Raw genomic sequence first — 14,935 nt, forward strand, 5'->3', positions numbered from 1 at the left:
TTGTTGCCCGAGTTCAGTTCTTTGTAGGTGTTCAAGCTGTCGATTGGCACCCTATTCAGGACAGCTGCTGCCTGGCCTTTGAAAGGTTGAGATTGCTGAAAGCTGGCCTGAAATTCCAAGATAGCACTTTTAATCCTCTGTAGACATGAAGTTTTCCCCAGTTCCAAATTGGCTGGCACCTCCCGAAGTCCTTTAAAAGCGCCTACTCTCCAAAATGCGGCCTTTCTGGAGGAGGCAGCATTTTACTCTTGCTACCGCAGCGAATGCACTTTTTTTTTCCAGTGTGGGGCTGGCTTCACAACACCGTAGCAATGGCCCTAGGATGTGGTGCTACTCGTTCTCTGGTATTGTTTGTCAGCCTCAGCTTCTGAAGAGACAAGAATAAGCCTTCTGGGTAGGGAGGCCACTGCTAAAGCTTGGCAGGTGCCCCACTCTGGATTGATCAGTCATTCTCGAGTTGTTCTAGCACTTGGGGTGATGTCCCATGAGGAATACTAGGGAAAAGGAGCTAGCCTGAAATATATTGAGATGTGGGTCTGAGTCCCTTGATTTCTCAGAACGTGCTTGGGACTTTCTCTTGTTCTTCAGGGAAGTAAGTGAAGAGTGAAAGCAGAAGGTAGCTGAGGCCTGAGTTCTACCCCACTAAAGCTATGAGTTGAAAGTTCCTGCCCATTGAAATCTCATTATCTCTTCACCCATTTCTTTAAACCAAGCATAATCATTCCCTTGCCAGCTTGAATCTCTACTGGCAGAATGAGTCTTTGTGATACAGAAGAACCTCAGACACGCATTCCATTTCAGTGATTTGGAACAGTTATGCCTTGTCCTAACATTACAAACCTCTACTTGATACTGTGCTACAGCCCCAGAGTGCTACTTAGTTTATGAACAGCCTAAGAGGACATAATAGGTAGCATCAGAGAAGCTCTTTACTGTCTCTCACAGCTTCTGGAAATAGCTTCTGGAAGGGGTATTTAAAGGGCTAGGTTTTGTCTGGCAGAATGACCATGTTTGTTTCCAGATCAGCTGGAATCAGGGATAACTGGAGACAGAACAGTAACAGGTCAGGATTAGGGAATGCCAATGTACCGTGCTCCCTGACTTCCTACAAGTTGGCTCTGGGGCTCTCCCTCCTCTATCCCTTCTCATCACCCAAGAGCTTTTCTGAGTTACACCTAGGCCTTAGTAATTGATGTTTTCTATAAAATAGGAGGGGAAATTTCAGTGGGAAAATAAATACACTGAACTTATTTTAACAGCTTTGAAAATAGCAGTCAGCCTCTGTGTCTCGGCTAAAGAGGATAGCAGTATTTTGTCCCTGCCTCATCGAAGATCTAGCTGACAGGCTGACCATTATTTATAATGGTGAGAAGGAGTTGACATTGTCACTGTTAAGTTGTTCTGGAAACTGAGACCTAGGTGAAAATACCAGGGGACCGCCATGTTCCTCTGCCTCAGCATAATTGTGTTCAGGCTAAGACTGCTTGGGTCTGAAAGCACCAGAATACATTAACCTAGAAAGGTGGTTCATGTTTGAGCACTTGCTTAGAAACCCAGAATGTTATAAGTGTCTGCCAAAGCAGCGTGGATGGCCATCAGGGAACCCAAATTTGTCAGATGCCAGCAATCAGCAGTCTCAGGCTGGGGTCCTGGGCTTCCCAGGCACAGGGCAAGCAAAAGAATGCCCAGCCCTGTTCTGCAGGGGATCTCAGCTTCTCCCTACTCTATGGCTGCAGAGTCCTAGAGGTAGGAAAAGTTTAGGGACTCATTGCTATTGGTAACAACTGTTGGGTTGAGAATTTATCATACAACTAGCTTGGGTTCAAAAAAGTACTTTATGCCTTCAGTAGTCTGCCTGCCTGTGTAAATCCATTCATCATTCAGCAGGTACTTACTGAGTATCTAAAGGGGCATGGTAGGGACAGTAGGCAGCAAGAGAGAGCTAGGCTTTGCCCTCATAGGTCTTCTGTTTTAGCAGGGAAGACAGGTACAACACAAGTATAATGGAGTACATACAGGTACTATGGAAGCACAGATCAGGGTGCCTAATCCCTGGAGGGGCTGGGGTCAGTACCAACTCTGTAAATGTCAGTTTGAGGCAGCCCACAGCGTCTTTGTACCTTGAAGAAATGTCTTTCTTTTCTGAAAGCATTGTTCTCCCTGGCAAACTTAGCCCAGAGTAAGTGAAGAAATCTAGCTAATATTTTTACTTAGCTAGTGCAAGTCGCTGTGTGTGTGTTGTTTTTATTGCCTCTGGCAGAGGCACCGTGTGTCACAGGTCATTCCGGAGCAGACGCCGATCTCTATGTCAGTGGACAGGGCCTGGCCAGCCCCAGACCGTCCAGGCTGTAACCATGCTGTAGTGTGTGTAAACATCCTACACTCTCAGCTGTGAGCTCAAGGTGGCTGGGAGAGGGTTGTTTACTCCTTCTGCCATGGAAAACGTCAGCTGAAGAACGAACAGTGTCTTCACCCAGCAGATTGGACAGATTATGACCTCCCTAGTCAGCCAAGGCAGCACCCCAGCGGAGGGCTGTCCATCAGGCCTCTGGGTTGCACGTCTGTAACTAAGGACAACCAGAACCAGACGTGACGCTGGGTAGACATGGCCTTCAATGACCACAGAACTTTCGACATGCTTTGAAAAGCTGGACGCTTGTCTGCCAGTGCTCTTGATCCTTACACTTGATTCCGAAATTCCAACCCAGGAAAACCTGTTTCCTTTTCCCCTATTTTGTCCTTCAAGAGGTGGAGGGAACAAAATGAGGAGAGCACTGCCTGTTTGGGAGATTGGGAGCAGGCCTGAGAGACAAGGTACTTGAGTAGTATCTTCTCAGTGCTTGAAGGCACTTACTGACAAGCACTGCTGGTGCGTGGTTTTTAGTTACGGTTAATTGTTTGCCCATTTGCAGCTCATCAGGCAATGGGTGATTACTCTGTACTTCAGAAAATTGGCTGTGTGTTCTGTGAAGCCTATGGAATCTGTTATTTTTAGTTTGATTTAGCACAACTGGTCTCTTCAAATTCCACTTTCCCTTGGCTTCAAATGTGGAGAGCTCAGCATTCAGCAGGCTACTGCACAAAGCCTGTTGGGGGGAAGAGTGGAAATTCACTGTGGTGACTGCTGAGTCGGTTCTTTTCCTCTTACCTGCCTCTCCTTCCACCCCGCAGGAGGAGGTACGCCAGTCTGTGACTCCTGCTGAGCCTGTCCAGTACTACTTCACGCTGGCTCAGCAGCCCACCGCCGTTCAAGTCCAGGGGCAGCAGCAAGGCCAGCAGACCACCAGCTCCACAACCACCATTCAGCCTGGGCAGATCATCATCGCGCAGCCTCAACAGGGCCAGGTCCGTGAGCTGCTGCGGATGCCTGTCCAGCAGGACAGCGCTTAGGTTTGGGGCACAGAAAGCTGGGATAGGGCAGAGGCGGCCCAGTCATTACAGAGCCCTGGATTTGAAGTCTGGAAACTTGGGCTTTTCCTTAGGCTCAGCCACTGAGATGAACTGTCACCCTCACCTCTCTGGTCCTCAGTTTCTTCATGAGTCAAGTGAGGGAAGTACTGTGAACAGGATGCTCTCCAGGATCATTACAAGCTCACAATTTTTTGAAGGAGAAAAAATCTGACATGCCCCCCTGAAGAGTACTGAAATCCCTGTAGAAGGCGTTTTAAGTGGATTCTATGCCTGCTGTCTCTGTGTCCACTCCAGGATTGAAACGTGTGCCCTTAAAGAGGGAGATCAGGCATCACTGTCAGCATGCTTCACTCTCTTCCTCCCCACCATTTCTGTGTACCCCATACTTAGGTCAAGTGCCCTGCTCTTTTTAAAATAGTAATCAGAGAAGATTCTTTCTCTCCCCAGTGGTATGGTTGTGAGAGAGTAACATCCATGTTTGCTAGGGTCATGAGAGGCTTTGGAGAACTCTGTCCTCTGAGTCCTGAGTCCAAACTCCCTGCCAGTCGTTAATTTATTTATTCATCAGATACTGAACATCATCTCTGGGTAAAGTTCTAGCATGAATAAAACAGTCCCTGTTTTCAAGGAACTCACAGTCTCTAGTAGGGAGAGACATAGATTATACCATCCTATGAAAAATGTAAGTTAGAATCGTGCACGGGGCATTATGGGAGCACATTACAAGGGTTACCTGACAAAGACGTAATGGAAGAGGATGTCAAGGAAGGTTCCTGAAGGGAATAATGTGAGTCTGAGAGGGAACAGTGGGAGTTAATCGCATAAAGATGGGGAGGAGGGCATCCCCTGTAGAAGACACAGCATGGTCGAAGGCTTGGAGGTAAAGAACAGCACAGGGAGTGGTGGGCAAGTGCAGTCCCCATGGGGAACATCTAGGCCATGCTGAGATGGGAGGCGGGGACCATCCTGGGCAGCCTTATGTGTGCTGGGAAAGGAGCTGAGTTTGCCTAGAAGAAAAAAAATCCAGGAAGACGACGGGGGTGGATTTAAATATTAATTATGATTTAAGGATTTATTTGCTCATTTATCCATATAACAAAGATTTATTGAATACTTGCTCTACGCCAGATATTGTGCTAGGCAGGAGGGCTTCAAAAAATGATCCCAGCCTAGTCCCTGCCTCAAGGCGTTCACTGCACTGTGATGCCTAAGGGACCTTCTTTGACTCCTGTGTTGCCTCTACAGTGGTGGGAGCTTTACCTGCCAAGGGCTAACTCTGATTGGCTGATCATCCTAAGAAGCCTGTGACTGCTGTGCCCTGACAGTAGGGCACACTGTAACGTGATCTGACAGCTGCCATGCTAACACAGGCCCTCATTTTCCTAAAATGATTTAGAAATACCTTGTAAATCCTCTGGGAAAATTGGTTGATATAATACAGTGATGAGTTGGCAGCATGTGTTTTTTGTTTTTTTTAAGTCAGCGAGAATTCCATCCATACTGTTCTTTGCCAACCAGACCTGCTCAGCTTAGAGCTGATAAGGTTTGTGAGGATGGTGAATTGGTCCCTTCAGCATCTTCCTGGACCTAAAGTACTGAGGGGTATTTCAAGTTAAGTGCAGGTATCCTTTGCAGGACAGAACACAGATTAAATCAAAGTTGGTAAGAAAGCCTGTTTTACAAAACGAATTCTGTATTTTCTGTCATAAAATTGGAAACTTTTATTCCTGGAGGTTTGGGGAATGAGCTGAATTGGAAATCACTAGTATGAGAATGAGAGATGTTTCTTGTTGCCCTAGCCCACTGCAAATACTTTTACTTAGATATTTCTGTTGTGTTTCTTCCCCAGCCTCCTCCAGTTCTTAGTAATTTCTCTTTACCTACTAATCCCTTGAATCCTAATCAGTAGTTCCCAGAACACGTTCCCTTCTCTTGTAATTTTAGGTGCATAGTTTTAATGTCTAGTAGATCTGTGCAACCAGAATATAAGAACATCAGAATAGCAACATTGAGTGAAGCCTGTGGGTCTTTGGAGACCCCCCAGAGTCTTCTTATTGAGGTGATTCATAATTCAGAGTGGGGAGAGGTGATGTCCAGATCGGAGGGTTGGGAGTACAGATGTAGTTTTAAAGCATCCCTCTTCTCCAAACCACCAGTAGAGAGTCAGTGAGGCTGGGCTCCCAGCTCTAGGTAGTCTGTAAAGGTCACATGTAGGGCTGGAGTGTTGAGATTTGAAGGAATGACTGACCCTTTTACAGTTGGAGTCTTGGCTATCTCTCAGGGGAGCAAGTTTCATAGGACCAGAAACCACTGCTCTGTCCGAGAGGCATAAAATCTGCCAAGTCATACATGTTAGGCTGAAATTCCTTAAAGCTGAGGTTCCTGTTTTCTACAAAGCTAAAGGTCTTGCTTTATTAAATTCTGTTAAATGGCCTCACTTAAGAGACCAGATAGTCCAGTGTCCTAACAGTGTCTGCCTCTCCTGTGGGAAGCTTCTGTGGTGCAGAGCAGCCATCTGGCTGGCGTGGGCAGGAGCCTCTCTGCCACTTGAATAGGAGTGAAAGCCAGCGTGGGTACACCAGGCCAGCCTCGGGCATGCACGAGGTGGTTTGTTTTCCTTCCAGTGTCTTGCATTCCAAAGGAAGAAGCCCAGACCCCTCACTGTAGTAGTAAATTCATATCGACCCCACTTTTTATTTAGTTTTGTTTCTAGACTCACCTTCTCCAGAGTTGACTTTGACCATTTCTCAAGCAAACTAACATGGCTGCTTTTGATTCTTTTTGCACCATGTAAGCCTTACCATCATTGAGGGGTTTGTGAAAAGTTGTAGCATTTAAGGCATAGAGATTTTCTATTTGAGGCCTAGGCAAATATTCTGTACTCTAAGCCTGAAAATCTGTTTTGCTTTCCCATCTTTGATTTTGAAGAAGAATTCTAGCAATGTTGTAAGCCTGAAGGACTATGGAGGTTAAGTATTGTTATTAGTAAGTGCTGAGATGTGCTCAGGCATTAACGGGAGGGGATTTGTTCCCAGTTAACTGCTCACTATTAACCCCCTGGTTATCCTACCAGCTCTGAGCTCAGTCAGCCTTTTCATGACTCTCCCTTCCAGACCACACCGGTGACGATGCAGGTTGGCGAAGGCCAGCAGGTGCAGATTGTCCAGGCGCAGCCACAGGCCCAGACCCAGCAGGCGCAGGGCAGCGGCAGTGGGCAGACCATGCAGGTGATGCAGCAGATCATCACCAGCACAGGAGAGATCCAGCAGGTCCCGGTAAGCCTGGCCCTGAGGGCTCGCCGCGCCCTTGCCAGCCCTGGGACAGGACATGCTGGAAGGCCGCATGCACGCGGGGTTTTCTTCCCTTTTCCTACCCTCGCTCCCTCCCAGCCTGTATCCCCATTACCCCCACACTGCAACTTGCTTCACTGCATTTACCCCCTGCTTCCGTTTAATCCAGGTTCACCACTATGGGGCAGTTCCTCTCAATCTCCCCTCACCCCGCCTACACAGAGCAGCCACTAGCTCATGCCAAGGCCCAAAGGTCCTGCGAGGCAGTCCTGATTTTTGATGAGTGGAGAGTAAGAGGGAGGTGTATAGGGAAGGCCATAAATACACTTGTTGCATATTCATGAGTCACTTCCCAGTGGAGCCTGCAGTAAAGAGTATTTTTGGCTTTCGTTTAACTTATCCATTCCTTCACTGTGGACTCCTACTTCCTGTGCGCCTGGAGGGATTTCATTTCTTAGATTTGTTGGCTTTTTTTACTTGTATCTGTTCTTTTGTAAAAATGTCCTTGTCTTAATGCTTGCAGCCTGTACATTGGTCACTTTGCCACCAAAAAATGTGGCAAGTGAGGGACATGGGCTGTCCTGATTTCCTTCCTGTCCCTGCCCCTCTTCCCTTTGTAAGTGAAGTGCAGGCAGGTATAGAAACTCACTTGGACTTGGTTTACCACTTCCTGTTTGAAAAAAGCTTGAAAAGCATCCATAGCCATGTTTTAGGAGCTGTTCTGTTTAGTAAGTTAACATATAATAGACCAAGGGAAGGCGCTCACTCTCTTCCTCTCTCTCACCCCACCTTGCCTTGTTGCTTCAGCCACCAAACATCTCTCTCTCTCTTCCATGGTTCTTATTTTTGCACATGAAGGCACCAAGACAAGCTCATGGATGCCAGACAAGCTTTCCCATGTTGCAGGGACTTTAACACAAGTGTTTGAACCCTCCGATGCACAGAGCTTTGGTCCAGAAAACTTTGCTGCAGAATGCATGACCTGGTCATCACTGGTCTCGGACACCTTCTGCAGGGGTCCACGTTGCTGGGCTCTTCAGGCAGCTCATCAGAGTGCTCATGATGGTGATGACCTGCAGGAAGGAAGCTTTGCTTCCTTTTTGAAAGCCCGAGGAGTGGGTTATTTACTCTGTAATTAACGGGAGAATGCTGTGACACTTCCCAGACCTAGCCTTATGGGAGAGGACTGAGGAGCAGAGCATCTTAACTTGAGCCTAAAATAAGAGACTCTTGATTCTATCTAAGAATGGCTTGGAATCATTTTACTCACAGTTTCTCAGTCACATATGGCTTTCTGCAAAGAGCTTCTCTTCCCAGCTAGAAAATTTAAGAGCCCTGTGGCTAACCCCACCCCTGGGGCCAGCCTTCGGTCTTTCATCCAGTGATCCTTGGGTGGAGTTCTGCTGACTCCTGGGACCAGCCACCTTCACTGAAGCAGATGAGGTTTCCCAGGCCTACGCCCAGCTGCCTTCATCCCCACAAGAAATGTAACTTTGTTGCCTGAAAGCCACATTATGGGATTTAGGTGAGGAATTTAGACTTGGCGTCACAACCTGTCAGCAGCTCCTCTTGGCATATTCTCAGGAAAGAAATGACTACGGGTCACAGTACTCTTGCCCTATCTCCTCTGAACCAGATTCTTAACAGGTTTAGGTTTTGTTCCTGCCCCGCCTTCCCATCTTGCCTCAAACTGACAATTCTGCAATCGTCTACGAAGAACTTCAGAGCTAGTCTTTTCTTGGTGGCTCAAATCCTCTTTGAGGCTGGACGCCCCACAGAAGCAGTTTGTGTGCAGCTGCACCCCATCAGCATTTTCCTCTGGAAAGTAAAATTCATTGCCATGAAGTTTGCTCTTGAAGGCAAGGGGGAATTTTGCTCCGTGGCAAAGAGGCAGGACCTAGCCTGTGAGCCTCAAGACTCCCCCTCCAACAAAGGCAGGCTGGGCAGGCAGACAGACCAGATCTGCCCATGCTCCCGGAGCCTCTTTCACCCCCAGTTCTGGGTGTGGGCGTCCGCAACCCTCCTGTGCTGGCCACAGTTCTTCTCCCATTATAACCACCTGGGCCTCTCCTCATCCCTAGGCTGGGAGCACTGATACTTTCGTGGTACACTGGAGCGTTAAGAGCCTGAGTTAAGGCTTTTAGCGCACAATTAAATGCAGCGTGTGATATTATTGTATTATCTGAGACTTAATCGTAAGCGTGAGGGACTCTAAGGGCATTTTTGTTGCTTTGGTTTCCCGTGATGGGGTTTTCTGTGAAAGGCCTATTGATTCAGCTGCCTCTTGGGAGGTGTTTGGCTAGAAGCTAGTTAGTGCTGAACACCAAGGATTCTAAAAGTCCCATAGACCCCGTTGGTCCCGGCCCCTGGGGACAGCTCTAGTAAAGCAGGCCAGCCTTTTCCTCTAGGATAGGCTGCCTGCCAGTGGGCAGTACGAGGGTGGACAGGGAGATGGCTGGCTGCTTTGGGCTCCTGGTGAACACTGGAGCTCTACATAGAATTGGATCAATCAGCCCTGGAAATGGGGTGGGGAAGTATGGAGATGGAGAGAAAAGAGGCCTGCACTTAAGGTGCAGGCATTCCGAGAACGTCAGTCTTTGGCATAAATCCCTAAGATGAGTTGTGATCAAAAAGCTAAGAGCCAGCAAATGAGGAGGATGCATCCTTGGTGTTTGTTCTCATGTAGGTGACAAGATCCTCTGAGGATTTGTTCCGTGGTCCATCCAGGGGACATATTCCCTTTTGGATTGCGTGCCTTGTGGGGTGGGATGTTGTGATTAAAAAGACGTTTTTTCAGGATGGGCTTCTTCGGAGGGCTTGGGTGGTGGGGGGCACCTAACATTTCTGGCCATGGAAACTTTGCCTCTTTGAAGTTGTACTCAGTCTCCTGTGGTCTGTCTCTGCCCCGTGCCCCCAGGTACAGCTGAATGCCGGCCAGCTGCAGTATATTCGCTTAGCCCAGCCTGTATCAGGCACCCAGGTCGTGCAGGGACAGATCCAGACACTTGCCACCAATGCCCAACAGGTATGTGCCCCGGAGATGCAGGGCTTGAGTTGGAGACCAGCAGAAGCTGGCTTCTATCTAGCAAAGGGTACTCAGCCCACAGCTCTCTCACCACCTCAGGCTTCAGCAAGGGCTACTTCTGCATCCCTCACGTCTGCTCAGTACCCCAAGAGACAGGTGGTGCTAATTGGGGAATTGGATTCAAAATGTGTCTCTTATCCTGTTCTTAAGGGGCAAAGAAATGCAAGGCAGGGGAAACCTTGGGGATACTTGAAGAAAGTCTGATATGTGTGCCTGTTCGACTATATGAAGCATTTTGACAGGCTGCCTAGTCGTCAGGCCACGTTTCCATCTTTAAACCTGGATAGTTGTGTCCTGGCACCTCCTGTGTCCTTTGGAAAGCTTAGATTTTACCCACCTCCTCGTTGCGCATCCCTAATCAGAGTAATTGGCCCTCTCATCTCTCATGCCCTAAGATAGCCAAGGCTGTGAGTCACAGATGCTGAGGGCTATCTCCCGGGCTTGAGGGGGCAGTGGGTGTGGGCATCATTTGCAGGGGTTGGGGGATGCTGGTCAAGGGGTGGCATGGTTAATGGATTCTTTTGCCTCAGACCCAAAAAAAGCAGCGATCGTTTAAGAGCGGGACCTGTCTGGCCCAGTTGCATTTCTGGTGATGTATCTATTGACAGTGGTGACAGAGCTGAGTTTGTAGAGCATGTCTCCAAAGATCTCATTTGGGAAAATGTGAGGAATGCGCCAAAAGCAAGGCTTCTGAGCTTCATATAGCCTCTGGAACCATTAAAAAGTCCTTTTCAAACCCACTCCCTGGCTTGCCTGAGGACTTGGGCTTTTCCATAATTTTCTTGGGGCTGACCAGTGATTCGGATCACAAGACCAGGCATACCCTTGTGTACCCCCTCCCCCTTTTTTTTGCCTTGTAAGACTTTTCCCTGGGATCTAAAAACCTTTTATGGCATGGATGTGGGAAGAAATGAGAAAGGAAAGGTCCTTGGTTCTCTGGAGGTCAGTTTTGGGAGCAGAAAATAAAGCCAAAAAGTGAGGAGAGTTGGGTGTACAGAGAGGAGAGGGAGAAGCAGGAAGAAGGCACCTGAGGGCAGGCAACGTCTCCATAAGAACAGGTTGTAATTGTAACAAGCTGGCAACAGAAATCTGTTGAATGAATACTGAAAAAGAATCATCATAAACAGAATTTAAAGGTAAGCGAGACTTTCTTCTCAGCTGATGCAAAGGGCAGTCCTGATAACCACAGGGCGTTAACCTTATCTGTGAGGAGTATTTTCTGTTTGTCTCAGGCTCATTAATTTATTCTGCAGACATTTCTTGAATGCTTACTTTGTACCAGCAATATAAAGACAAAACTTAGCTCCAGCCTTGGCATCTTGTACACTAGTGGAAAGAGAAAGGCTAAAAACAAGGAACAATAGTAAAGAAACTTCATGAAGCCCTTGCACACCCTTCCCTTTTCTTGCTTCTCGTAGCCTTATGGGCAGGCCTGACAGGGGTTGTTTTTTGGCCATTGTGAGGACGCTCGAGAGGACAGTCCTTACCTTGCAGGTTGGCTGTGATGATTCCAGGACATGGCACACAGAGGGCATTGCTGGTCACGTGTTCCATGGATAGACACTCACACGCCCCAGTCCTCTTTCCCGTCCACCGAGCCATCCGCAGCAGTTGTGGTTGTATGCTGCAGCTCTGTGTATCAGATTTATTTTAAAACCATTTAAATAAAATCCCACACAGAGCTTGTGAGTGTGTGTGGTAAACATCTTCAGTTCACCCCCTGCCTCTCCCCTTGCTCCAGGGCCCCTATCCTCCTCCCCTCCCTTAGCCCAGAGGGCTGCACGTGGTGTCTCGGAAAAAGTACTTCATAGGTTTGCCACCAGGGCTGCCAGGGCCGAGGCCACCTGCTTGCCAGGGTGTTCCATATTCCAGTCAGATAATCTGGGTGATAGGGGTTTGGTTTGGAGCCCACCTTCCAAGAATGAACGGGACCACTTTGCCCAATATTTGCAGTCTGTCTTCAATGACTGAAAGATGGGCCTTTAGGGCTCCTGCCTAAACCATGTCAGGTTGCACCTAGGAGCTAGGTTTTCTGTTTCACTTGAGCCTCCAGCCCCAGGAAGTCCTAGGGGGTGAGTTGGGTAGATGGGTAGGGGAGTAGGTAGACATTAAGAGATGGGTGTGGAAGTTGTGTATTATGTCCTCCAGAGACCTCTGTATGCCTATGTGGTGCCAACTCTTTGGGTTGTCCTCAGTGCTGGGGATGGGGAGGGACCCTTGCTTTCCTACTACCATATTTTTATGCAAATAACGTGTGCCTTCTATGTTTGTTTACCAGCCGAGCCCTCCCCCACCTTGCAAGGTGTTTTTGTAAGGGCTGGTATGCCCTTTTTTTTTTTTACATGTTTATGCAGATAAAGTTAGCATAGAGTGCTTCTGAAAATACCTTGAGTGGGGGTGCTGGTGGGAGAGGAGGGTGCAGCTGGCAAACAAATGTAGAAGGCGCATGTTATTTGCATAAAAATATGGTACTCATCAAGTACATGTTGTGTCCCAGGCCTCATTCGGGGCACTTGATATGCATTGTCTCATTTGACACCTTGTATAGCTTTGGGTGGTAGGCTGACGGGCGGGTAGACCAGGCTTGCAGCTGACATGCCTACTCTGTCATCTTGATTCCTACAGATCACACAGACAGAGGTCCAGCAAGGACAGCAACAGTTCAGCCAGTTCACAGATGGACAGGTAGGGCACCCAGCCTGGGCAGGGTAGAGGGGAAGGCATTGTGGGAGGGGTGGTATCTGGATTTGGATGGTTAGGACAACTGTTCTGTCCTTTAGGAGCAATGAATGGACAGAAACTGTTAAAACAAGTACAGTCTTTAAAGCACGTTGCCTATCCTTTAGATTTATAAACTCGTGGGAGCTGAAAATAACCTTAGGCATTACATAGCCCAAATCCCCATTTTACAAATGAGTAAACTGATCCCCAGAGATGGGCATGCCTTGCCCACGCTCACTCATCTGTTCGTTGCAGAGCCAGGACTAGAATGAAGGTGTCCTGTTTCCCTCTCTAGGGCTGTTTTTTCATCTAAGCCATGCCGCTTCTTAATAGCATGGATTGGTTGAAATGCAGGGACATGTGACCTCTGGAACTCCCTCTGTGCCTAAAATTCAGTAATTCTAAACCCACACAAGGAAGAGATCTCCCTTTTACCCTCCCCCTTTCTCCTCTTGCTAAGGTCCCAGAGACCCTGGGGCCATGACAGGATGACGGGCTCAAGCTTACGCTCTCTGCTGCCCAGAAGGGAGAGGAGCCAGTACCAGAACCCCCTCTGACTTCTGCCAGCACCAGGTGCCAGCCTCCTGTGGCCAGGGCTCCTGTGGGGCTTTTGACTTTTGGAGACTTTTGGTTTCTTTTGGAGGCATCTGAGTAACCAAGGGGCCAGTTGGCCCTAGCCTTCCTAAGTGGCCATGTGAGCATCTTCTCCATTCCTCATGGGTCTTGGCTATAGTAAGTGTTTATAGCCCCAGATCACCTCCTCAGCAGGGCCCATGTAGGAAATGTAGGTTCAGCTTAGCCTCAGCCTGAGCCAGATATTCTGAGGAAAGGAGCAGAGGGGGTAATCCTACTGCCCCTGCCAGTGAGGATTACCAAGAGTTGGGGAAATGCTGACTTCCAAGCTGCTAGTACAGTGGTTCAAATTGCTTGTGTTTGTCACAGAGGAACAGCGTGCAGCAAGCTCCAGGCTCTGAGCTAACGGGAGAGGCAGAGCCCAGAGAAGTGAAAGCCACAGGAAATTCAACTCCCTGCACCTCCTCCCTGCCCACCACACACACACCCTCACACCAGCCTGGTGCCTCCTGTGTCTGCTGCTCCCAGCCCCAGCAGAGCTCCACACCCCCTCCTCCCTCTGATGCCTTGCAGTGGGTGGTGGTTGAGGTATCTGGGGCCCCCAATCAACTTGAGGCCCATAGGGAGCTGCATGCCCCTCTCCCAGGGGTGACCTCACTCTCTCCTCTCCACCCCTCGCAGCAGCTCTACCAGATCCAGCAAGTCACCATGCCTGCGGGCCAGGACCTCGCCCAGCCCATGTTCATCCAGTCAGCCAACCAGCCCTCCGATGGGCAGGCCCCCCAGGTGACCGGCGACTGAGGGCCTGAGCTGGCAAGGCCAAGGACACCCAACACAATTTTTGCCATACAGCCCCGGGCAATGGGCACAGCCTCCCTCCCCAGAGGACCCGGCGGACCTCAGCGCCTCCTGCAGGCTAGGACACTGGTGCACTACGCCCCACGCCTGGAGGCTGAAATTCTCCAACAGAAAGATGCAATATTTTTTATTTCCTTTGTTTTCCATATTTTCCCCCAAGGAATCAATATTTCAACATGTTGAGCTGTGTGTCCTGTGCTATGAAATGAAAATATTAAATAACATATTTATGGCATTTTCTTGAAGAGTGGTTGAAGAAATCTCCCTTCTTTTGATTTTATTTTTTGGGTTCTCATCAGCACTTCCCTTTAGGAGCGAATCTCCCCAGGGGTATACGTTACCGTCTCCTGACCCTTGGAACAACTGCTGTCCCCAGGATTTGCCACCTTGTTTCACCCTCATTAAATTAGGTGAATTTGTATAGCTGCTTTTTCACTAGTGGTCCTCTCCTCACCCCCCTGCTCTTGCCTCAGAGCGCTGTTTGCGTCCAGAGGCCGTGAACACATTCCTTCAGTTTAGAAGATGAGCTCATTCCCCACGGAGAGTGGATGGTTTCATTCTCAAACCCTTCTCTCCCAGGGACCCAAGGAGATTAGAACTATGTGCATTTGCCCGTTTCTCTCCCGACCCTTTTTTTTTTTTTAAATGCATTTAGAAATTGTGCTAGTCTCCTTTGCTGCATGGACTTCAAACTGCATGAAATGCAATAAATCTCATTTTAGATAATGTAGAGTCTGGGTTTCTGTGTCTGGGAGAATTCATGGGGCCACTTTGCTTGGGAAAGGCTTAGAATGGTTTGCCTGCCTTCAGGTTGGGTGGCCACAAAGAAGGGGGACCTTGGTGAGGAGAGGGTGTCCAGCACTGAGAACTTAAGCTGCATGTCTGATTCAAACTGAGATCTTCGGCTGATTGTAAAAATGAGCCTCGTCAGAATCCACTTGCTACTCAGAGGCGCCTTCCTGCCTTTTTACTGGATGACCACACACATGTGACAGAC

General features: G+C 48.6%; 1 protein-coding gene across 8 annotated transcripts in view; it reads left to right on the forward strand.

The window, feature by feature from the left end:
- NFYC (nuclear transcription factor Y subunit gamma) overlaps positions 1 to 14,173 on the forward strand; it is a 76,156-nt gene extending 61,983 nt beyond the window's left edge. For 6 of the 8 annotated variants that reach the window (XM_064281799.1, XM_010595261.3, XM_023554581.1 and 3 more), the window contains 5 exons: positions 3,172 to 3,345; positions 6,525 to 6,686; positions 9,619 to 9,726; positions 12,412 to 12,471; positions 13,450 to 14,173. In XM_064281799.1, coding sequence (XP_064137869.1) covers positions 3,172 to 3,345; positions 6,525 to 6,686; positions 9,619 to 9,726; positions 12,412 to 12,471; positions 13,450 to 13,881 — 936 coding nt within the window. In that variant the 3' untranslated portion in view covers positions 13,882 to 14,173. The remainder of the gene's footprint in view (positions 1 to 3,171; positions 3,346 to 6,524; positions 6,687 to 9,618; positions 9,727 to 12,411; positions 12,472 to 13,449) is intronic. The other 2 variants (XM_023554584.2, XM_023554583.2) reach the window with 2 other exon arrangements.
- The last annotated feature ends 762 nt before the right edge of the window (positions 14,174 to 14,935 follow it).

The sequence above is a fragment of the Loxodonta africana genome, chromosome 3 (assembly GCF_030014295.1).
Source record: "Loxodonta africana isolate mLoxAfr1 chromosome 3, mLoxAfr1.hap2, whole genome shotgun sequence".
In the NCBI taxonomy this organism is placed as follows: domain Eukaryota; kingdom Metazoa; phylum Chordata; class Mammalia; order Proboscidea; family Elephantidae; genus Loxodonta; species Loxodonta africana.